Source organism: Piliocolobus tephrosceles, chromosome 18 (assembly GCF_002776525.5).
Source record: "Piliocolobus tephrosceles isolate RC106 chromosome 18, ASM277652v3, whole genome shotgun sequence".
NCBI lineage: Eukaryota > Metazoa > Chordata > Mammalia > Primates > Cercopithecidae > Piliocolobus > Piliocolobus tephrosceles.
In genome coordinates, this window is record NC_045451.1 from 47,426,138 (window position 1) to 47,446,318 (window position 20,181).

General features: G+C 38.9%; 1 protein-coding gene and 1 long non-coding RNA gene across 12 annotated transcripts in view; one reads left to right on the forward strand and one right to left on the reverse strand.

Moving 5' to 3' along the window:
• DTNA (dystrobrevin alpha) overlaps nt 1-20,181 on the reverse strand; it is a 386,077-nt gene that overhangs the window by 76,639 nt on the left and 289,257 nt on the right. For all 11 annotated transcript variants that reach the window (XM_023207708.2, XM_023207706.3, XM_023207705.3 and 8 more), the window contains 2 exons: nt 8,587-8,672; nt 2,836-2,990 (listed from right to left, as the gene is read on the reverse strand). In XM_023207708.2, coding sequence (XP_023063476.1) covers nt 2,836-2,990; nt 8,587-8,672 — 241 coding nt within the window. The remainder of the gene's footprint in view (nt 1-2,835; nt 2,991-8,586; nt 8,673-20,181) is intronic.
• The window catches only part of LOC111539731, a 126,912-nt gene that overhangs the window by 47,346 nt on the left and 59,385 nt on the right, over nt 1-20,181 (forward strand). The window lies entirely within an intron of this gene.

Below are 20,181 nucleotides of genomic sequence, written 5' to 3' on the forward strand. Positions count from 1 at the left end.
TTTTATGTTACCTCTTTTCATACTTGAAATGATCTTATTCATTTTGACTATTTGTCATACTGGCTAAAAGTCACTCCTGGAAGTTTCCAACAATGTTGTTATGATTTCACCATGTATAAGTTGCCTAATATCAAGGATATGTACATAGAACAGTCTAGAGGATATTTCAAAAGAAATTTCGAACATGGCAACATCACATATAATTCTTGAACACATAAACACATAGATCCTTTTTTTCTTTCTTTTTTTTTTTTCCTTTTTTTTTTTTTAGAGACAGGGTCTCACTCTGTGGCCCAGGCTGGAGTGCAGTGGCACAATCATAGCTCACTGAAACCTTGAACACCTGGGCTAAAGGGATCCTCTCATCTCAGCCTCCCAAGTAGCTGGGACTATAAGTGTGTGCCACTACACCTGGCTAATTCTTTAATTTTTTTTTCAGAGATGAGATCTTACTATGTTTTCCAGGCTGGTCTTGAACTTTTGGACTCAAGCTCTCCTCCTGCCTCAGCCTCTCAAAGTGCTAGAATTACTGTGTGAGCCACCACACCCAGCACAGGTCATTTTAAGGCTTAAAAAAAAAACCCAGTCCTATTACTCCAGCTGATTTTGAATGAGATGTATTCTGAGGCATTAGCACATTTACCAATTCTTCTATAATACACTACCTAAAATTCAAGAATTCAGATATAAATGAAATTATTCTTGTTTCCATGATTGGGTGAAGTAATACAACAGGTAGTTACATTCCCTTGAGTCAGATCATCTGCATATTTGTAAATATGAACTGAAAGTGCACAAAACAAAAGCAACAACAACAAGAACACAAGAGTAACATTAACAGATGGAATTAGAAGACCAGAGTTAAAAACAGCGCCCTGCCCTCGCTAGCTATGAACTTTATATTGTTAAAAAAAAGAATCACATTTTCTTTGTTAGGTCACAGAGTTGTTGCAAGCCATAAATCAGATAATTCACTTTGTGAGGCATAAAGCACTATAAAAATAAAAGGAGCCATACATTTAGCATGCCATGAGAAAAGTTGGAAAGCAGTAAAAGTGAATGAAAAAATAGATTTGTGTTTTGAAGTGATTGACCCTTTTTTTTTTTTTTTTTGAGATGGAGTCTTGCTCTGTCTCCCAGGCTGGAGTGCAGTGGCACAATCTCGGCTCACTGCAACCTCCACCTCACGGGTTCAAGTGATTCTCCTGCTTCTAGCTGGGACTACAGGTGCCCGCCACCATGCCCGGCTAATTTTTGTATTTTTAGTAAAGACAGGGTTTCACCATATTGGACAGGCTGGTCTCAAACTCCTGACCTTGTGATCTGCCTGCCGTGGCCTCCCAAAGTGTTGGGATTACAGGAGTGAGCCACCTCACCTGGCTGATTGACACTTTTAAAAGTTAATTTCAGTAAAAAGAAAAGACTTCCTGACTCTTAATCAGTAAAGTACAGTGTAGTGAGCATTTGTTTGTATGCATTTTATGGGGCAGGGATATACCTGTTTTTTTTTTTTGAGACAGGGCCTTGCTCTGTCGCCTGGGCTGGAGTGCAGTGGTGCCATCTGGGCTCAAGCTATCCTCCTGCCTCAGCCTCCTGAGAAGCTGGGACTACAAGCATGTACCACCATGCCTGGCTAAGTTTTTAAAATTTTTTGTAGAGATGGGGTCTCCCTGTGTTGCTCACACTGGTTTCGAACTCCTGAGCTCCTGACCCTCGGCCTCCCAAAGTCCTGAGATTATAGGGGTGAGCCACCACACTCAGTCAAGAGGCCTTTTCAGTGGACAAAATGTTAGTTTGGATTTTCAAAAAATGGTAAACTAACCTTTGATGTATGGATTTCTATACTACTAGTGGGCTATGCTGGAGAATGGGCCTGGAGTCTCTTCTACATGACCAGAGAGGTACATACATAGATAGCCCCCTAAACTATGCAGCTTCCCAGGGTAGCTTGAGCCATACCCAGTTAAAACACATCACTTGGAACCCCAAATATATCATGGTGTAGAAGATTTAGGCAGCTGTGTTTGCCATATTTTGGGCCTCTCAGGTCATGATGTGGAGGATGTTGGGATTCCTTGCTGGTATCCTTTGTTAAACCAATGTTAAAGCTTGTTGCTGGGTCAAGCATGTATTTCACATGAGGCTGAATGAGACAATTAAGCCCTTTTGAGAGTGCAGTGATAGTGAAAATGACCCTGAGGGTGTAGTGATATGGTTAAGCTTTGTGTCCCCATCCAATCACATCTTGAACTGTAATTTCCAGGTGTTAAGGGAGAGACCTAGTGGGAGGTGATTGGATCATGGGGGTGGTTTCCCCCGTGCTGTTTTCGTGATAGTGAGGGAGTTCTCAGGAGATCTGATGGTTTTATAAATGGCAGATTCCCCTGGGCTTTTCATTCTTTCTCTTTCCTGCCACCATGTTTAGAAGGTGGGTCTTCGCTTCCCCTTCACCTTCCACCAGGATTGTAAGTTTCCTGAGGCGGAACTGTGAGTCTGTTAAACCTCTTTTCTTTATAAATTACCCAGTCTCGGGTATGTCTTTATAGCAGTGTGAAAAGAGACAAATACAGAAGGGTTGTTGTAAGGATTAGACAATGAAAGGAAAATTTAGCACAGTGCCTGCCTCATGGTCAGTAAACACTGTCTATTATTGTGATCCAGGGGTGCTGGGTTTAGTTACTGGTTCAGAGGTCATTTGTCAGAGGCTGAAAAATACACTACAGGTTGCTATCACATAGAAGAATTTGTCCGAGTATTTGTGACCTGGAATGACATCTAGAAGGAGAGCAACCACTGTTTGAAAGAGATACTTCCTTAAACATATTTTTCTCCTACCTGTTGGGAGAAACAGGATCTGGCTGACTGTTCTGTGTAACCAAATGAAGGACCTTCAAAAACTGCTGTGGGTAGTTTGAGAACTTCCCGAAGGAATTGATCATATCGTCCATAAACCATCACCCCACTGGAGTCAGAAATCATTGAGAAAATATCTGATGAAAGGAAAAGGAAAGATATTTATTCATCACATGAACATTCTCCACTGTTTTTGTTCAATATATCTGCTATAAATGACAAAAAAGTAGCAAAGTAGATTTTTTTTAATGAAAGAATGATATAAAAGCTAATTTTTACGCTTAAATATTCCTGGCATAATGTTTTCTCTGGTTTCTTTTGGTAGATGATTCTGGCACATAGCAATCACAAGTAATTTGGGTAAGACTAACATTTTAATAAGAGAGAGACACTTGTTAAATGTCTTTAATAAGACACTATCTTTTTGTTTTGACTCTCATGGAGTTCAACAGGAGAAATTTTTGTATATATGAGAGAGATGCTGACTTCATTTGAAACATAATGAGAGTTTTACTGTAAATTTGGGGTGTGTGTACATTCATTTATCTAGCTAGAAATTTACCAATTTATAGTATCACTAAAACTTTCAGATTTTGGTGTAAGATATTTGAAAAATCAAAGACACAGTGAGGATAAAGATGTAATGATAAACACTTGATTAACTTCCTACAGAAGCAGAAAACTTTCTATAAATTACAGTTTTCTGGGTGGAAGGCACTTGATTTACAGGGAAGGGTTTTCTGACTCATGTAGTGAAGAGGAAGTCTGGCCTTGTGGATGATCAATGAGGTAAAGTCAGGGTCCTGGATCTTTCTCTGAAGGGCCTGTGGCTTCACTGAACCACTGTTCTTCAATTTCTGCCAGTATGTGCACTTAATGAATATTAATGACATAATTTCCCAAGGTGCTTTATAATTCCTCTGTGCAAATCACTATTAGAATGAAAGGGTTTGCTATTATATAGTTTGTCACCATGCTGACTAGCTTGTCACCAAGCCAGCACAGCTGCTGGGATAAACTGCTGTGAATGTGCTACCTCTATTCACTTTAGGTTTAATTTTTCAAGGTCAAAATGTAATCTGGGAACATTGTTTTTACACCAAAGTCAGATGTTAAGCATATCACAGGCTTTTATTGGATTATGGTTTTGAGAACATGAATTGACTCTCATTTTCATTAAATACTCCATTTATAAAGAGTTTCTGCTGTTTCAAATAGTTTATTAACCATAAGACTATAGAGATTCTGAGTAAAAAATTTAATGTATGTATTTATGGGCTACAGAGTGATATCTTGATACATGTGTTCATTGTGTAATGATCACATCAGGATAATGAGCATTACCCTCATTTCAAACATTTATCATTTCTTTGTGTTGGGAACATTCAACATCTTGTCTTCCAACTTTTTGGAAATATGCAATAAATTTTGTTAACTATAGTCACCCTACAGTGCTATAGAACACTGGAACGTATTCCTCCTATGTAGCTGTAATTTTGTAGTCATTAGCTAACCTCTCCCTATCCCCCTCAACCCCCTGCAGCCCCGTACCCTTCCCAGCCTCGAATAAGCACAATTCTACTTCCATGAGTTCAGCCTTTTTCTTTTTCTTAGATCCCACATATGAGTGAGAACATGCAGTATTTATCTTTCCATGCCTGACTTATTTTACTTAACAAAATGTCCTCCAGGCTCATCCCTGTTGCCTGAAATGACAGGATTTCATTCTTTTTTATAGCTGAATTCTACTGAGGAGTTTAGGTTGTGTTCAGAAGATGTTTGAGGGAGATACTGAAGAATTTAAAGTAGATCAGTGCGTTAGAAACCCTAGGGGTAGGCACAGAGGCAAAACAACCAGTTTAGTAATAGAAACTCAATCAATATGCAGTATTTTCCGTAATACTAGTATTTTAAAAACAAGTCCTCCCCAAAGCTTTAGAACAGCACATGACATACTAGGCTTACAGCACTGAATTTAGAATACCTTAAGATCCCTAGAACTATCCAGGATCCCTAAGGCAGAAGTATAAACAAATGTTCCAACCCATTAAAACAGTTTATAATTGGGCCAAGAACAGTCTGCCCAAAAAGCAGTTATTATTAGGTAAGTTTATGTTTAGGTTGCCATGGCACATGACTGCAGGGGGCGCCCTTCATCTCCTAGGCTGTGTCAATGATGCTCCCTGAAATTACACAGGGAACACCCTACCAGTGAATGGTAGCTCTAATTACCGGAAATTATGTTGCAACATAGTGTTGTTTTCTCTTTTAATGCATTTTAAAGCATTAAGAAAATCAACTTCAAATTTTCTGTTGCTTTCTCTTTGTTTTTTAAAATTTCTGACATTCTTGCTCTGTGTTCCCCAACAATAAGGGAGTAGCTGGAACAAGCTAAATATCTCTCATCCCTATGCACAAAAATAGAAAAATTGCCAAACAAGCACAGCTGGCATTTTGGCTTAACATGAATTAGAAAAACTTTACAGAAGGGAAATCAAAACCCTCAAGCCTGTAACATTCCATATCCCTTCATTTTACTTTTTTCTTATTACAGAAGCAATGTAGAAAATCATGACCTTACCTGTTTTTTTTGTTTTGTTTTGTTTTGATTTGGTTTTTTGAGATGGAGTTTCGCTCTGTTGCCCACTGTAGTGGCGTGATCTCAACTCATGCAACCTCTGCCTCCTGGGTTCAAGTGATTATCCTGCCTCAGCCTTCTAGGTAGCTGGGACTAAAGGCATGTGCCACCATGCCTGACTAACTTATCTGTTTTATCATTAAAATGCAAGCCAGCAAAAGAATACAATAGGAACACCCACAAGCCCACTCACCAAGGGGCAGCCATGGTGTCCGTGGGTAGATTTTGTGGGTAAATTTGCCCACATTCGCTCATTCAATTAATAATTATCACTGAAACTAGAAATATTCATGACTCAGGATATTCATTTTTGACCAGCTAACATTCTGGAGAGATTTTTGTGACCAAATTACCTTTAATTAAATTGTTTTTGGTCAAATTGATTTTAACCAAATTACCTGGAAACCGCTAAAACCATCTTCCTAGGATTAACTATACGAAGAGTGACTCCTCAGTCAGAGAATCAGGGACACTTAAGGGTGTGATTCAGGTGCAGCTGCTCTCAAAGTGGGGAATGCGATTTATTGGGGTCACACTATCTGTATCTCTACAGAGTCTGTGATATTGTGGAAATTGTTTCTGCAGACTAGAAAACTTAGTTTACCTCCAAGGGGACACATGCATTTGTTGCTTCTTTCACTGCCCTAAAGAGGATAGACTTTGGCCACTAGAGAGTGCTTTTTGGAGGTTGATGGGATGTGGTGAGGAGAAAGCATTGTAGCAGTTGTACTGTTTCCTTTGAACTCCTGGACCCAAGAGAGAACTGGAAGGGTTTTCACAATTGTAAAGATCTGATCAATAACTTAGTTATATCTTGAGATTTGTAATTGTGCTGACATTGCTAGTCCCTTACCTACCAACCATTCCCTTCATCTTTATTTGTCCCACATTTGTTCGTGGGTTACTCATGGGTTGAGGGAAAGGGACGGCCCTTCTGAGCCCAAGAGGTAAAAGTGGACTATACAATGACCATTGCTGTCATACTTTTTCTCTAACCAGTAACTAGTTTAGTAATTGGTCTGAGATGCCACCCTAGGTGATGAGCTGTAAGGGCTGGGGGACCTCTGTAGTGAGATGTGACTTCTGTGACTGTCACCCCCACCAGCCCCCCTCCTCCACCCTCCACCCTTACTCGTTGGAGGAGGATGAAATCTTACACTGAGCAAAGCTGAGTGGAAAGATAGCAAACACCAGGACTTCGAGGGCTCAGAATTAACCTGGTATGTTAAAGGTTGGCAGACGTTCTGAGATGCAGAAAACTGGTTTTCTTAGTTTTCCTCAAACCTATTTTAATATGGGACCCTTCTATCCTGGTACCTATTAATATAATATTAATTAGATATTTTTAGATATCTCCCAAGTGGTTTTTTTTGTTTAGCTTTTGTTTTGTTTTTCACATTTATCTAATGTCCTCTTCGTAAATGGCCAGTTGGGGTTGGCAGACAAGGTTCTCAGAACTTCCTTCCTCAGCCTTGGTTCATTTTGCTAAACTTTCTCTTTCTGGCTTAACCCTGAAGGAAATGCCTGAGGATTACTCTGAAGCTTTTTTTTTTTTTTGAAAAAAAATGTCCTTGGTGTCAGCACCTTATCTCTCAAATAAGCACTGAGGTAGATAGTTTTTAATTTTCTATATCTTTCAGGCTGACAAAAGAGAAGCTCCATGGCTCCTCCTAAGGTCTGGCTAGGCTTCTCTGAATCCTGGCTGCATTTGGCTCTCATAGAGGGAAGTCCCAGAAGTGAGGGAAGCTGTGTGGCTACCTGAGGCTACCTGAGGCTTTGCTGTCCCTCTCACTTACTCACTGATCCACTGAAATGATTCATCCCTGGAGCATCTCCAGGGAAATTTCAAAGCAACAAAAGGTTTTTTCTGTGTCTGTCTTTCTTTCTTTTTGGGTGGACCAAGAAGCAAGAGATCTCATTCAGAAGAGGACAGGCAGCAGGTGAGCCTTGTGCTGTGAGCCACACAGATGGCTGCATGCAGCCAGGTGTTACTGTATGGGTATCTCACAAAATCCCAAAATTTAGGATATGGAAGGAGGCTGAGGACTAAAGAAGTGAAGTGACTGCCAAAGGATGACTCAGAAAATTGGTCACACAGCTGAGCTTGCAACCTGGAACTCCCAATTCCCAGAACAGTGCCCTTTTTAACACAGTATTATAGCCCCAACTCATACTATTTAGGGGAAAGGATAGGGTTAAATGGAAATTTTAAATTTAAACAGCAGCATCAACATCATTTTAAACCAGTTAGAAATAAATATTGTTGTCACCCACCCTCATCCTAGGCCTACTGAGTCAGAAATTCTTGGGGTGGGACCCAGAAATCTACGTTTTATCAAAGCCCTCCAGGTGATTCTGATGCATGCTAAAATTTGTGAACCACTGGTGTAGGAAAAAAAAGCCAGGGTTCAAATTCTGGTGTCATCTTAGCCATATGGTTAAACGAGTCTCAGTTTCTTTACCTAAAGCAAACAAACAAACAATCCTCAATGTGTTGTTGGTTAAGGAACTCTACCATATTTAGAGACAAAGTATTCATTAAGGCTCACAATTACTCAATGTACTTTAGCTACCATGCTTTTATTGGCATCTAGTTAACTCTGTCAGTGCTGTCTCTATGTAATTCCTATTCTTCTTTCCTGACATTGTTGGCTTTGAAACCTTTGGAGTTCCTAGTGATTTGAGTAGTGCTGGCTGAGAAGAATGAGGAAATGTGCCAGGAGCCTTGCTTTTAGAAGACTTAAAGGGGAAGGTTTCCCACTAAGCCTTCATGTCCCTATCATCCTGTACCACCTGTAAGGCAGTGTAGCACAATTAACTGCAAAGAGCGCTTATTTTACTTTAATTTCAGAAAGAGGCCAGTTGGTGATACTCCATAGGTTTTAAGTAGAAGAAAACATTCATTTCATTAGCATTTATCTAATATGAAAATATCGCTATGACAAAATCCAAACATCAGTGAAAAATGTATTTCAAACAACTCTCATAGAATGAGGAAAGATACAAATGGGCAGGGGACATGGGGGAATGAGGGAGCGAAAAGGGTAGTACCTAGCGGGGAAAAGCAAAGAGAGACACAAGGAATAATAACTTACATCTTAATTTGTCCATGATCTTCCCTCCACACAATGTGGCTAAAGCCATTTTGACAGCAAATACTGAAATTTTACCATGGCCTTCCCTGTTTAATGGTAATAGAAAAAACAAAAACAAAAACAAAAAAAAAAACATGATGTAATTTGGAGCACTTCCAGCAACAAGGTTTGACATTTTCCATTCTGTGGAAATCACAGGATACACAGCTGCACACCTGATGTGAGCACATCCATTTTACAAAAGGTTGTGAAAACAATTCAATGCACATATCTGAAAAACTGTCTATTCCATGTTTCCTTTTCTTAAGAGACATTAGAATCTCTTAGCTTATTCTTTGTATATGTCACTTGCTCAAAATATGGGCTGATAGCCAGAGGAATATCTACTAGCTAACTATGGATTTAAATAACAGAACAAGCTTTTCACTTGAGTTTCATAAAATGATTTTTGCATACAGTAATTCCAGAGTTTCTATAATTTACTTAAACAAAGCTTCAGAAACGTCTTTTTTTTTTTTTTTTGTCAGAGAATTTCTGAATTTGAGGTTAAGGTAACTATGGGGACTTTTTCATCACACATTTTTTTCAACCATCATTTCCTACCCACAAGCCAACTGTGCTTATGTGATATATTTACTTTTCAAAGAGAGCTGCTATTTTAAAGGGGCAAAAGTAAAAGCTCTGGCCGAGCATGGTGGCTTAACGTCTGTAATCCTAGCACTTTGGGAGGCTGAGGTGGGCAGATCACCTGAGGTCAAGAGTTTGAGACCAGCTTGGCCAACATGGTGAAATCCTGTCTCTATCAAAAATACAAAAATTAGCCAGGTGTGATGGTGCACGTCTGTAATACCAGCTACTTAGGTGGCTGAGACACAAGAATCACTTGAACCCAGGAGGTGGAGGTTGCAGTGAGCCAACATCATGCCACTGCACTCCAGCCTGGGTGACAGAAGGAGACTCTGTCTTAAAAAAAAAAGTAAAAGCTCTGTTTGAACACTTTCTTTCTACCCAAATGACATAAGTGCTGCCAAATCTTCATTGATTCAGGAAGTATAACAAATCTGTCCTTCACAAATGTGATATAAAGGGGATATGATAAAAAGTATAATGTTTCAGCTAAATGATTTTCCAGCTGGAATCAACTGTTTATTCTCATACTTTGGAATCAGAAACAATACCATATTGGTAATTCATTTATTTGATAGTTGCTAATCTTAAGAATGATCAAAGGAGTTATTTAAAATAATAATGTGTCTGAAAGGTAAGTAAAGTTTGTATTGGCAAAGCCTTATTTTAGTACATGGAATAAATACATGAATAAGATTCATATACCTTATATATGAGAGGAATAAGATACAAATAATTGTGGTTTTGTTCCTTACTATGTTTCAGAGAGGGATCATGTGTTATTTATCACTATTGCTGTCATTCTTAGTGTAATACCTCAAATACACCCAGCCAGAATGCAAAAATGACTGAACCCTATGCTAGTGACTCTTTCATATTTATTTATAAGCCTGAGCACCAGATTTATGTAATCATTTATTGGAAACCTTCATTTGGATACCTCATGCCAAACTAAGTACGTTCAAAGGAGAACTCATTATCTTTACAGAGCTCTTCCATAATACTCAGACTAACCTTAGTACTAACCTGCTGTTCTTCCTGCAGTCCTTCTGCTGGTTGTTAGAAACACCAAGTACCTAGTTACCTGAAAATGAATCCTGAGTTGGGGTCGCCTTTGATTTCTTGCTCTTCCTTAGTTACTACCACCCCGAACAAATGTTTGAAGGACTCAGCTAGACCTGTTACCTGCATGTTGAATCAATTCCCTTCTTTTCATTCCCACTGTCACTGCTTCCATCAGCTCTTGCTTTAACATGGTCATAACCTCTGAAATGATCTCTCTGCTTGCACACTCTTATCACAAATTTGACCATATTATTTCATTGCTTAAAATCCCCTGGCCACCTTTTGCCCTCAGGATGAAGTTCTAACGTTTGCTCTTGGCACACCCAGCAGTCTCGTCTAGTCTCCTCTGCTGCCATTTCTGTTGTTGTACTGCACACCATGGTCAAACTGTTCAATGCCTCCTGGCCCCTCCCCTTCCTAACATGGTCTGCCCACAACCCTCTCATCCATTTGTCAAGATGCCACTCAATATCATTATTCGCCCTGCTCTGAAAACAGCTTTTCCCTAGATGTCTAGAAATCACTCTGCCCTTCCCTTTTTACCTATTATGTGTCATCTGTCACACTGAATGACCTTGATGTGTTTTTTCACATGTCTGCAATGTGACTGGATTCTACACTGTGAGATCCTTCAGTGCAGAGATGATGTTTTCTGAATTGCTTGAATTCCTAGTGCCTAGCACTTGGTCTTACACAGAGTTAGTGATTAATACATTTCTCATATTAAGGAATGATTAGTAATCATGATAAAAGTTACACCTAGAATTTTGAGTGTCCAACCACTCAGTGAGTTGTTTATTAATTTTAGTGCAGGTAGCTGTCATAGAAATGCAATGATTTTGTAAAAACCATCCTATTCAAAATTATTCCTGTCCTCCCATTACATGGATAACTGGAAGTATCCAACATCTGACTTCAGGAAGTAATTAGCTTTTTTCCTAAACTGTAACATGGTTCAAATAATGAGAAAGTCTATAAGGTATGGAAAATTAGCAATCACACAGCAATAATGTGGTCCTCAAAATGCAAAGAAATTGAGGAGTATTATATGTGAGGCTTCAAGAGCAATACAGTTCCTTTCAATGAACCCGAGAGAGAATAATTTATTTAAAAGGAGAGGATGGACCACAGATGATTTTGGAACAGAGAGTTCTCCAAAGGATGAAACAATGATAGCTCATAGGTGTACTCTTAGACCTTCGCTTTTAATGAAGAAGATCATGGGGAGATTGCCAGTCCTGTATTGTTCCTGGAAATGGAAGATTGATGATATTAGATCCAACAGTGGTTATATTAGAGCTATTCTGCCAAATTGACACAATAAATCTAGATAAATCACCAAGTGGAGGGCAGCCGAATGAGAGTTGTGCAGGAACTCAAGGGTGAAATTAGGCCACTGGAATCTATTGTTATGCAAGCTACTGTGCCAGATTGCAAATGTGACTCTGTCATGAAGAAGGATTCTGGGGGTATGCAGGGATTTAGGTCATGGTAAGCACACCAAGACTGGGTGAGTTCCTACTTTGCTTACCCCAGGCACTGGATACATATTTATGGGGTTTGAGGAGTGAGTAGAGATGACTGACTCTACAACAGAGACTGGGAGCACTAAAGACTTAAATACAAATGGATCTTTTTAAAAAGAACATTTTTTGTAAATATAATAGGGTGAAGAGGAGGGTGTCCAATTTTAAAGAGGGGGCCTTTAAAAAATACCAACTTTTTTGGAAAAGTAAATATATCACATAAGCACAGTTGTATTGTGAGTAGGAAATAATGGTTAAAAAAAATCTGTGATGAAAAAGTCCCTATAGTTAGTTACCCTAATTTCAAATTCAGGAATTCTCTAACAAAAAAATTATGTTTCTGAAGATTTGTTTAAATAAATTATAGAGGCTGTGAGATTATTCTGCACGAAATTATTTTATGAAATCCAAAGTGAAAAGCGTCTTCTGTTGGCTACTTAGCCAACTACAGTTAGGTGGCGTATATTCCTCTGGTTATCAGCCCATGTTTTGAGCAAAACATGGGACCAGGGCCCCTATTTCATTGTGAAAAAAGGCATTGGCATTAACATAGGAAGCAAGGATACAGAAAAGCTGATACATCCCAAATGGAAAAATTTAAGAGCTACGCTCATCAGGAATTGTCATTAGTTGGGACCAGTTTGATTTACAAACAGCCAATAAAATCTGTTAAGTGTCTAGGAAGCAGAAAGACAAGTGCATGAGGATGGACAATGGGAAGCTCCTCAGAGTCCTGTGCAAACGAGCAGGAAAGCAGCATATTGCTCCAAAGTGACTATGTCTATGGCAATGCCTTTGCAGTAAGGTAGTAAAACTGCACCCATGGAACGCTGGCTGTCAGCCGCAACCCAGGAAGCCAACCCGCCAGTCTGTGCTGAGGTTGAAAAACATAGATTTTTCCCTAAAACTTCAGGCCAAACAGCCTGGGAGTGGGGCAGCATCAGGAGGTGCACAGAAAAAGTCTATATACTTCTCTCGCTTTTATGAAAAGCCATGGCAGTATGCCTTCAACTTCATGTGCAATTCTGACTGCTATCTCAAGACATAAAAGAGCCAGATGTGTTTGAGACTGGATGCATCACAGGGCACAAGTCTGGATGAATCACAGACTTTTAGGGGCGGGGTCAGTCTTAGGAGTCTGTGATGTGGTTCAATCACATGGCCACCTAAGTCTTTCTTTGTGAATTAAAGGCTGCTAGTACAGTTAATTCTTTGGTAATGTAAAAAGAACAGTAAAAGCTTAAATAATCAATATTAGCATACCATTTTATTATTAAAATAGTAACTGGCCAGGTGTGATGGCTCACGCCTATTTGGGAGGCTGAGGTGGGCATATCAAGAGGTCAGGGGATCAAGACCATCCTGGCCAACATGGTGAAACCCTGTCTCTACTAAAATACAAAAAATTAGCCGGGCGTGGTGGTGCACTCTTGTAATCCCAGCTACTTGGGAGGCTGAGGCAGGGGAATCGCTTAAACCCACGAGGTGGAGATTGCAGTGAGCCAAGATCCCACCACTGCACTCCAGCCTGGCGACAGAACGAGACTCCGTCTCAAAAAAAAAAGTAATTTTATTTTTAAAATAAAATAATAATATTTTACTTATAATGTTTTTCATTTCAATGTAGAGAGAAAACACAGTGCATAATATACACTTTATTCATTTTCTCCATTATTGTCTTTCAGCATAGTGGAATCTGTTCTGTTTTTAAGCCAATTACCCTGGAAGTTTTGTCTATACAAACTTTACTTTCTTGTTCTAGATTTACATTCAAAAATTCTCAATAAAATTGTGTATTGGCATATAATTAACATGTAACAGTGTATTTAAGAGAACCAAATTATCAAAAGCACAAACTGAAATGGCTTCATAAATCAATGTTTCTTTAAATCTTTTATCTTCTTTTACATTTTGTTTTCTCACTCTGAGACTTTTCAAGTTATTCTAGGGGACAACCGATTGAAAATGGAAGGAGGAAGGCACTTACTCTTTGGTTTAAATATGTATAGTGATTTGTAGAGTGTTTCATGTTAAAAATTTGGATTACTTGGAAATTTGACTTGTCATAATAAGACGTGAGAAACTGCTTTAGTCTGGCCTGGGTTTCCTATAATCTTATAAAGAGACAAACGGATTTCTTTCAACTAAGAATATATTATTTATATGGAAAAGTTGCAGGGAAGAGAATATTTGTTATTGACAGGAAGGAAAAACAACAAATAGATATTGATCGATAGGTGTGGATGCTATGTACAGAAGGTAAATTTTCTCCAAATTGCCAACAGAGTTTCCTGTTTGAAGTTACAAAATCCCATGAGAAATTCGAAGTTCTTTTAAGTAAGATTTGAATTCTGACTGATTCTTTCTTGAACAGGCAGAAGGAATTATTTCTCTATTTAAGAGTACTAAAATCAGAAGCTCTTCTTTTACCAACATATTTTACAAAAACATTTGGTAAGCATTTTTGACAAGCAGAGGCACAGCACTCAAACTGCTCTTTCTCACACATTTTGGTGGCTTAATTAACGCAGAGAATTGCTTCCTCCCTCTGCTTCCACAACACGCCTCTACTATAACACATTTTTTATCTGAAAATTATTTTGCTCATATGGATCACTCATTTAGTCGCTCAATAAATATTGATTAGCATTGCCCTAGAGGTTGCGAATATACAGACGAAAAAGGTGTGGTCCCTGCCCTTCATTTGCTCATAACATATTGGAGATAAAGGGTCAGAAACAGTTAATTTTAATAGAACACATTTTTCAAAGGGTATCTCATCTCATTTCATCTTGTCTTACTTATTATTTATTCCCAGTCTATCATAACACCTACCACATAGCAAGCTCTTTACATATGTCAGTTCAATTAATGAATGCACAAGTGAGAAGCAACTTTCTGATTTACCACTTAAGATTTATATTGAGAAATATACTATGTTTGAACATGATGATAATGATTGGCTTTATGGCTGTTTCTTTTGGATTGTGCAGTTATGTGATGCCTTGAATTTAGAAGTGATCACATGCATAATTAACTCTTGTTTTGGGGGTTAGTGAAGTTAACCTGTGAACAGACAGAAACCCTTTATTTGGACCTGGCATCTCTCTGGGCCACAAAGTTAGTAAAACATCTGGGAAGGGAACTCCCATAGCCCCGGGCTAGGTGAGTTTGCTAGCGGTTTCTCCAGAACAGAAGGGCCAATACTGTTGGAATGCCCCCATATCCCTTGAAATTCCTCATCCCTCTTGAAATTCTACCTGCTACTCATTCAAAGTATGTCAGATAAATGATGAGTGACATTAGGATATTTAATGTATCTACAGCTGTGAAAATTCTTTGGAAAGTGATTCCATTTTAGCAGCATGTAGAAATTTTGAACGAAGTATTTTTCACTAGAACAAGATTTTAGTTAGTAGAGGAGAATGTTCTATGGACATCTTGAAATTTAAGACGTGCAAAGAAAAAAGTCACTAAGCCAAGTAAACACTGTTTTAAATATCTAGTCTTGGCTGTATAGATAATAAAAGAGAAGAACATTTGGTTTTTTATAACTCTTCTCTTTTTTTCTTCTTTGCTCTCACAAATCTACATAGTCTCAAACATGAACAATACTTTTTTTGGTGCACAGAGAAATGGTTGTTACTTTGTAGTACATTTTGCATTAAATATCATAATCATTTTTAAAATTCAGAGGGCAGAAGGATTTTGGCAGAGTTCCAGGCATTTCATACCCATGCATTTGAAATAGTTCTGTGATCTTTTGTGTAGCATTGGAAGGCTCAGCAGTGGGCATGGGTGTTCAAATGGCCCAGTAAGGTGCAATATGGCAAACAGGGAGGAGAATACCAGGATTTTGTATTCTCTACGTAGGACTATTATATGATGGATTTGTAGTTCTGGGTAGCTGTCATAAAACTGATCCTAATGTTACAATGTAAAACATGTTAAGTCCAAATATTTCTTCCACATATACTCATTCAAATGTGTCTAAATACCAGAAACTGGAAAGATCAGGAATGTGAGCATAAGAATAATACCCTGTAATTAGCACAACAAGTCTGGGAGAAAAAAATGTTAATTAATTTTCATTTAAAAAAATGAAACAGAAAGCATGAATAGAGCTGAGCTGAAAACAGTTCCTGAAACATAAATGAGTTTTCCCCCATTTACCTCATTTAGTATGATGCTGTATGACCTGCAAATTATTTAACCTCTTTCTATCTCCTCTACTAGAAACTCATGATAATATAATGCCAAGTCAGTAAGACAGTTGACACACAGTAAATACCGAGTACATCTTATTTATTAATACAATTATTATCATTATCATGGAAGACTATAGCTTGACCTCTGAAAATAGGAAAATCACTGTTCTTTTTAATATTTATTATGGTCATACTATGATTTTTGAGTGAGTATATATGATAATGTTATTTGCTAGAAACAAGGCTACAGTCACATAATCTACTTTAGAAGAGCTGTCTTAAGAAAGAAGATACTACTGAATTGAAATGAGATTGAGTCAAGACAACTTGCTTTTAGCGTTTCCTGGGGAAGCAGGGAGAAGGTGAGAGAAGTACATAGAATTCTTTTGTAAAAATAGGATCACCCACAATGGTAACCATGAACACTTGTTTTTTTTCTCTGTGGAGCAGAAGTAAAAATAGAGGGTCTGAATCTAGGTGACTGGGACTCGCTAGTCTTTGTAATATACTGGAGATCAAGGAAGACTTAATCTCAGAAAAAGAATTAAAAGAAAACTGGCCAGACATGGTGGCTCACACCTGTAAATCCCAGCACTTTGGGAGGCCGAGGCTGGTGGATCACTTGAGCCCAGGAGTTCGAGACCAGCCTGGGCAATATGGTGAATCCCTGTTTCTACTGAAAACACAGTTACTAGCCAGGTGTGGTAGTGCATGCTCATAGTCCCAGCTACTTGTGAGGCTGAGGCACAAGAATTGCTCGAACCCGGGAGGCGAAGGCTGCAGTGAGCCGAGATTTTGCCACTGCACTCCAGCCTGGGTGGCAGAGTGAGACTCGGTCTCAAAAACAAACAAAACAAAACAAAAAAAATTAGTTAAAATAAATTAGTATGACAAGAGCTAAGAAAGATCAACCTTGGATTTTCATTCATTGATTCATTCTTGTGTTGGCTGTGGTCTCAGGTGCTGTTCATTAGAAGAAGAATAAAATATGGTCCTTTCCTAAAGAAGTCTGTGGGAGGCAGTCATATAAACAGTCAGACATGCACTATAAGACAATAGAGAATCAGGGGCAAGGAGAGGCGGACCTGTGGAAAGGTGATCAACTTGGCCATGGCAGGCGAAGGGCTCCACAGAGCCTCAGAGTTTGTGACTGCACCTCTCAAAAGGGCTGCACATTATAGACTTTTAAGAATTATTTTCATCTTCTAACTTTCTTTTGAGTTACTATTTCCTACAAAATAATAAGAACAATGTTAAAGTTCCTTTGAAGGTTTCAAAGAGATTTCCCACTCCTCAACAGAATATGGACAAGAGGTGACAGAAGAAGCTGCTGCCAGTTTGCTGGGGGGATTCTGGAGGAGACGGAGGAGTGGAAGGCTCCTGGCAGCAAAGAAGGGGAGGTGGGAGGCCAGTTCCTGGGGTGATTGGGGGAAAGGGACAAGAGGAAGAGACTGGCTCAAACTCTGGCTGCTCCTTCACATATGTTCTTCCCTCTCAGCCCCTGGTCTTATTTCTGATATCTCTTTTCCCATCAGGCACACTCATCCATTCCCCTAGACACCTTAAAAAAATAATATCTGGCTGTGGAGAGATTTGCTTAGAACTTGGTTGGTAACTGCTCTCTGGGTGACCCCCTCCTAGGAATACAGCCATTTTTAAAAGGAATGTCACAAAGAACAAAAATCTTCTGACTCAAGGAACTGTGTCTTCAGGGACAGAATGGCAAGAATGAGCCTAAAACACTGGGGTTCACTGCCCACCCCCAACATTGTACAAATCATCTACAGATGTAGTTATATCTTCTGAGAGGCTGACTTGCCAATGAGCAGAGAGAAACCTTGTAACCAGGAAACTGATTACAGTCTGCAGTGAGCATCCTGGTATGAAAATTGAGATCCAGATTTTTTTTTTTTTTTGGTGAGAGAGGGAATGCTATACTTGGGAAGCTATGGCTGTGGGAAGGTAAGTCTGATTCTCAGAAGTACATCCCAGTAAAGGAGGCATCAATCCTCATCTCAGGTTACCACTTTCTTCACAGAGTTCAACGGCCTGGGAGTCTAGAGAATCTTAAGGCACCACCCCCTTCCCCCCAAAATGGCCAGGTTTCTTTGAATCCAAGTTCTTACTCTTCATGAGTTTAAATCACTATACTGCCTTTCCTTTTTATTTATTTATCTTTAGTATTATTTCTTCAGAGTCTAGGTTCTTAAGGCATCTCTAATTTTTATTTTGGATTTTTTCCCTGTTTATTTATATGTCAATTTAAAATATGGCAAATGGGAGAAAATCCCTTAAATGTCTCTGTGATTCTGTAATAGCAACAGCACATCTTTCTTTTGCTAGTATCAGGATCATTCATGCCTGCCAAAATACAGACGGTTCCCTTAGACACTTGGACTCTGTCGTGGGACAGGTGGTAGGAAGTGGCATCAGATTTCCACGCTGGGTCTCATTTGGGTAAATAGGAGTTCACTATTATAAGAAATAGAATTTGAACATTTATTTTATTTTTAGGTTTATCTTCTTATATTCACTTCTAAGTTACATATCCAGTTAGCTGTACTTCCTGATGGCTTACATCTCACATCCAAAATTCCATGCCATCAGATGGAAAATTTGAGTGTCAGTAGAACTGCCTATGCTCACTTGCTATGCTAAAGAGGCAAACGCAGAAGTGTCTGCAGAGTAGGATCTCTACATGGATATGTTTATAAATCTTTGCAGTGAAATTTGTCTATGTGGATGAGTTTATAAATCTACTACAATGAGATCATTGAAAGCATACATCAGGAGGCTTCCTATCTGTAAGAAGAATAGGCACCACATAAACATTACTTCTGAACTTTTTTTGTGAATTGTTCCTTACCTTGGGATAGATGTCAAACTTAGCTTTTCATCAGTCTTGAAATGATTCAGCTATATTTTCAGCAGCTATTTAGAGACCATTCGTAGATCTGTATTTAGAAGTGATCTAGCTAGTATTTCTGACCAAAAGTGAAAAATCTAACTATATTAGTGTGAATCCTATATATTTCACAAAATACCCCCTTCCTTATTGTTAGTCTGGTTTCTAGTCTGTATTTGTGGAGTGGGTGCAAATGATTCTTTGGCTTTGATTCTTTATGAGTTCTCTGGCAATTCTCCAGGATTTAGTGAGATACTATATTTCTCTTTTGGCAGTTTCCATTGTTACATTTCTAACAAATAAGTCCCCTGACATCTTTAGGGGCAAATCTGAAAGCTGTCACACTCTTGTCACAGGGCCAGGTTAGAAATGCCATTATAGAAATGCCATGGCCAGGTTCCATTCTGCTGCTTCTGCTGCCTGTCATGTGGAACCACAGTCCTCTTTACCTGCCTCACCATCCAGTTACCATAGTGATTAAGCCAGAGCAGTACATCTCTTTCTGAAGTGTGCACAGCCAAAGCAAAGAATCTACCAACCTGGAATGCTAGTTGTAAAACTGCTGATTTTAACCGAGGAATTTCTCAAAATATAAACATCACGAACACAATAATGCACACTGGAAAAACGGAGCAGGAACGATTCTGTTAACACTCTAAGTTGCAAAGTGACAGCTGGTAGCTTTTGTGAATTGCAAAATAACATGAGCCTGGCTGGAACATCTCCACTGCGGGGATAAATACTTCCAAGCATTGGCCAGAAAATGAGACTAAGTAACACCTTCTGAGAATCTTAAAATGCGATTGCTGAAAGGTCAGGTTAGCAATTTTCCTTTTTAATATTCAAAACAAGCAGTGGAAGTGGACAGGGTGGTACTAAGTCCAGGTTCGAGGCTACTGGCAAAAAGCCCTCTTGAAATTGTAGGCTGAGAACGTAATTCAGGGTAATCCACATATACCTTGGTAAAGAAACTTTCGTTGAACACCTAAGTCCCCACTCGGCCACTAACATGCTGCAAGACACCAAACAAGTGACAATTTCTTTGTGCTTCAATTCCTTCATCTGTAAAATGAGGTATTTGGACGAACAGTCTTTAAGATCTCAGGCAGCCCTGAAATTCTCTGATTCTAAAAGGGCAAATTACACAAAAATGAAGCTGAGCTTCAGTTGTGGTCTGTGGACAGCATCCCATTATTTTATGATTGAAACACTTAAATTGACCAGTTCATTTAACGCAAGTCATAGTTACTTTGACTGGGATAGT